General features: G+C 38.6%; 1 protein-coding gene across 1 annotated transcript; it reads right to left on the bottom strand.

Annotated features, from left to right (window-relative positions):
- Positions 1 to 944: 944 nt before the first annotated feature.
- On the bottom strand, positions 945 to 4791 carry lpar6a (lysophosphatidic acid receptor 6a). The gene has a single exon (XM_084126093.1). The coding sequence runs from the start codon at positions 3958 to 3960 to the stop codon at positions 2854 to 2856; it is 1107 nt and encodes a 368-aa protein (XP_083982219.1). The 5' UTR covers positions 3961 to 4791; the 3' UTR covers positions 945 to 2853.
- Positions 4792 to 5104: the final 313 nt, after the last annotated feature.

Below are 5104 nucleotides of genomic sequence, written 5' to 3'. Positions count from 1 at the left end.
AAATATTAACTTTCCAAACTTTTGACCGGTACTTATAATAATAATAATAATAATAATAATAATATATATTATTTGACTAAATAAATTTAGTTATTTTTTGACTAAATGACAAAAGTAAATTTACTTAATGAACTGCTTCTTTAATGCAAGATAAACATTTCTATCAACATATTAAAATCCAGACAGAACAAAATCTAACAGATGGACTAAGCAGACTAAATAATAGCTTTAGTCTTAATCTAGTTAACCATCTTGGGACCATGCTCCCCTCCTTCTCACATCATCAGGAAATGAACCAGTCAAAGGTGGCGAAAAAGTAAACAAGCCTGTGTTGAAGTTTTTGAAGCTTTGAAGTGGAGCTTGAGGTGGCGTGCTGGGTTTCGGATGCTGTGTTTGTGCAGGGCTGAGCAGCGGAGAAAATAATGGACGTGTAATGCATGTTTGAAGTTAGGAGACATAAGCCGATGTTTATCAAAACCACACCGCTCCACTTTCATAGCGCCAGGGGCATAACAAGCTGCTTAGAAGAAAAAAATTACTGCAAAATCAAGAGGTGCACATCCATACAAACAATCAAATGGATGGATCTCACAACAGCTGCTTTGCTTTTTTTTAATGTATTTTGCTTTGCATATTAAGTTTAAGGATTGTTTTGCACTGTAATGTACGTCAATTAAAAAAAAACAAAAAAACAGATGTATTACAATGGTAATGAGCTTGTTTTGCATGCATGAAAATTATGTCGCAATGCAAAAAAATATATATAAATAAATAAATAAATATATATTTATTTATTTATTTTATTATTATTTTTCTTTATGAAGAACATAATACATTTTTTTATTTTAAATGATGAGGTTAAAAGTGACCCGTACACTGTTTTCGTGACATGCATGCTGACAAAAGAGGCGACTGAGGAAGTGAAAAAAAAAACAGGATTTCAGTTTGATATTTGGGAACTAACATGCTTTATTGAGGATGTTTTTACCTTCCATATTTAGCTTTGACTTATTACATAATGACTTAAAGATGCATTTAAAAGAACTCAACTTTCTGTCCAAAACTTCCAGTTGTCTCATACAATCTTGAATACAGAATGCAAATGGGTGGACCATCATTTACAGCAGTTTTTAAAGAATCTGTTGCCACTCACCAGTTTGAGCCATTTGGAAAATGTATCATCAGACAGTTGCATAAGGTTTAAAGAGGGATGTACAAAAGTATTGAAATTTTAGGCCAAATGTAATATTGGAATAATCTGTAATTGAAAAATCCATAATGCACCACTATTCTGAATTTTGTGAGGGACAAGTGCATTATGAGAGACGATGAACAAATTGGGATCCAGTCAAGTTCCCTGGTTCAAAACACTAAAACTAGGGAGATTTGCATGAATAAGTGGAAGCAGATTTGACGTAAACATGAAGTCAGTACTTCTCATCAGAGTTTCGGTCTTTTTCATTTCCCATTTTTCTTTGATTGCTTGACAGAGACACAATGAGTGAGGGTGATCTAATCTATCACTTGTGCCAAGAGCTTAAAAGCTCTGGATCTCCCTTTTTGACTGACGCATCTTTACAGATACAGCAACACCTTATTGCTTTTACAGGCACGTTTAGAAGGGAGGATGTTGGACAGGATTGGGTGTGTTGACAGTTCCTGCCAAATCTGTCATGCCACAAATTACGCAGTTATAAACATTTCTCAACCTTACTTATCCAAAACCCCGGCTCAGTTATGTCTGTAGCAGATTACATTTTCTTAAAAACAAAGAAAAAATGAATTTTGGAAAAACTGGTGTTGCGGCATGCATCTCGTATCAAGATGATTATGTTTCACTATTCAGTTACTGACACTTTGATGTTTTTATGTTCCATTTAGTCTAAAAGACTGTTCTTTTTCAATATCAGCCAATTGAGATGGCTAAAAACACAGAGAGAATTTCATATTTTATATCAGCGTGGCATTACACACATTTACAATGGTATACACAGATAGTAAAGACTTTAAATAGTAACTGTTGAATATTTAAAGATTAAACCGAAAAAAGGGAACATTGCAACTTCAATATTGCAGGCTTGTATTTGTGAATGGACATTACAGAGGGAGAAGCAATGATGATCTATTGTAAATAAATACTTCTACCTATGATTTTAGAACTTTATTTTCAAGTGAAGTTTGTAACAGGAAAAAACAGTGCGTTATGACATTATCAATAACAGTGCAAAGTTAATATACAGTATTATATAAAGTGCCAACAAAAGTTTTCAGCTTGTTAATACTATGACACTTCAGGCAGTAAATGTGTTATCATGTGGCATTGCATGAAATAGTATCATTCCATTTCGTTTGTGGGTTTAATTAAATAGTGGTTATATCCTAGTATGTTATTTCCACATTCACTTACCATTCTTGAAATGTAAGTACATTCACATATAGTTAGAAGTTCTGGTCTACTTTAATCAAGTTCCAGTTGATCTATACTTGTATTATTCTTACTCCACAGTTAAGTAATCCAAATGTTTGGATAGATATCCACTGAGAACAGGTGTGGCCCCCAGTACCGGGCTGAAGGATGACTTTAAGAGGGAGGTAAATCCCTCTAAAAGGACATAGTTTACTTATTGCCCAGAGAGATATTAACAAACCCAATTAGGGCATAATCCACATGTTTCATGCCACATTTCATCCACCGCAGAGTGCTTTATCCGCATTCTGTTTACTTACATCCACTTTATGTAATGACTTTGAGATTTGTTGCAAGATAGGATGTTGAGCAAGTATCCATTTGTCCAATATATATGTATATATATATATATATATATATATATATATATATATATATATATGTCCTCATACATTGGATTCATTGTGAAACATCTTGTTCTTTATGGACCTCAGGCTGAACTGAAGGGATGAACTTGTCTCCGACTGCAAGGCCTCAGAGAACTTGACATCAATGGAATGGTTCACCTGAGACTTCCTCTTAATGGAGTTTTGAATTGTCTCTGAGGTGAAATAGTAGACGATGGGGTCGAAACAGCAGTTGGACACAGCAATGCACAGAGCGATGGGATAGATCGTCCGAACCACCGATTCCACCGCGCAGCCCTCCAAGGTTTTGGTCCGCACCAGTGAGTAGAAAACCAAGTTGACATTGTAGGGGATGAAACAAAAGCAGAAGATGGAGAGGTGGACGATGATCATCCTCAGGATCTTTGTCTTGTTCAGCTTCCCTCCTCGACTGACAGTCTGCGGCCTCCTCAAGGTTTGGAGCACCATAGCGGAGCAAACCACGTTCAGTATCAAGGGGATAAGGAACCCCACGGTCTCGATGAAGATCACCACCTTCGAGAGATGGCTCTTCCACTGTTTTGAGGAGAAGTTCTCAAAGCAGGATATTGAGTTATTTTGCTTGTTTGTACTATTCAGCATGAAGCCTGTCGGAAGACTTCCAGAAAGCACCAGAATCCAAACGGCGACGCACACGATTTTAGCATTGCGTTTGGTCCGGAGCCCCCTCGAACGGAAGGGGTGAACGATGGCGAGGAAGCGGTCCACACTGATGCACGTTAGGAAGAGGATGCTCCCGTACATGTTGGTGTAAAAGAGTGAAACAGAGAGTTGGCAGAGCAGACTGCCAAATGGCCAGTTCTGCTGGATGAAGTAAAAAACCCTCAAAGGGAGCGTGAGCACAAATAACAAGTCCGACACCACAAGGTTCATCATATACGTTGTGGTCTCATTGCTCAGTTTCAGTGAACAAGTGAAAATGTACATGGCTGCAACATTGGTGATGAGTCCCACCATGAAGACAATGCTAAACACTATACTGTAGAGTGGATATTTGAAGCTGTCATTCTTCGGGCAACTATTGTTTATTAGCTGCAGAGAAATATTGTCCCAGTTGCCAGCCCATTTCTGGGTCAAACTCTCCATCTGAACAGTCGTGTTGTACATCTCAATGAGAAACAAAGGCACACTATGGGGTGGCAGTTAGGCGAGACTACACAATAAGAGGATTTCCCTCAATCCACAATTCAACAGGGCAAAACAAAGCATGCGCAGCAGACAGATTTCTTCCAACCACAAAATGGTCTTGCCTTCAAGGGCACATAGATCTCTTTAATGTGTTTTTTTTTTTTTTTCTGCTGGCAGTTGAAAACTGAAGCGATCAAACACTTCTCTGTGGCATTCTCCAACAAAGCCTCATGTTGAAGGCATTTCACCCCAGAGACTGGAGCCAGACCCCAACTACCTCTTCCCCTCCCCCTTTACCCAGCCACCCCACAAGATTGTTGCCCCAAGCTTAGAAGTTACTCACTTCAAAGTTTCAATTCACACAGTTCTTTCCTCTGGTTTCACTTGAGCAATACCATCCACAATCAGCCAAAGGGAGTAGTCCTGTTAGAATCCACTCTTAGCATATTCCCATTGAGAAAAAGCAGATGTCTTTTTCCAACATACTAATTAAAGCATTCAAAAATAGTTGTTGTTCCCAGATTTGTCTTGTAGTATCCTTTCAATTTGCCCTCTTTGTTCTCAGTCCCACATATGGTCCAGTGATTGTGGAGCACCTGTAGACTGCATGCAGCACTCCCTGAGTGTGTGACTGTGCAAATGAGCGAGTCCGACTTGCTTCAGCGAGGGTCTGTTGTCCCACCCCCTTCCTCACAGCTCTGTCTTGGTGTCTCCGTCAGCAGTGGCCCCAGGGGCAGTTCTGTGCTGTGTGCATTGAAGAGGCGGGAGAGAGGCAGCTGTGCTGTGGAGAACTTCACAAGCCAGTGTTATCATGACTAACGTATCTGACTAGCCACGGCTCCTCCTACCTCCTGGATAGATCCCTCCTCCTCTGACTGAGAAGAAATTATTATTATACCATGTGCAAGGTGCAAACTGTCTCTTTTGACAACTTTTAATTTGTTATTGTATTCTATAATATTAAAACTTACCCATAGGAAAATTATAATGAGAGGTTATGCTTTAAAGGATTATTTAAGTTATCATATGTGTGTTTTGTAAGTATCAACTGTTTTGTTGAAATCTGGAGCTATAAAATGTGGATAGAATAGCTCAGTTAGTGGGGCTTTGAATGAATTTGTTC

The sequence above is a fragment of the Abramis brama genome, assembly GCF_963993115.1.
Source record: "Abramis brama genome assembly, chromosome: 10".
In the NCBI taxonomy this organism is placed as follows: Eukaryota; Metazoa; Chordata; class Actinopteri; order Cypriniformes; family Leuciscidae; genus Abramis; species Abramis brama.
This window is presented reverse-complemented; position numbering and strand designations above follow the sequence as displayed.

What these genes read in the sequence shown, in the direction of transcription:
- lpar6a (XM_084126093.1), bottom strand. Translation starts at nt 3,960, where the DNA reads ATGTACAACACGACTGTTCAGATGGAGAGTTTGACCCAGAAATGGGCT.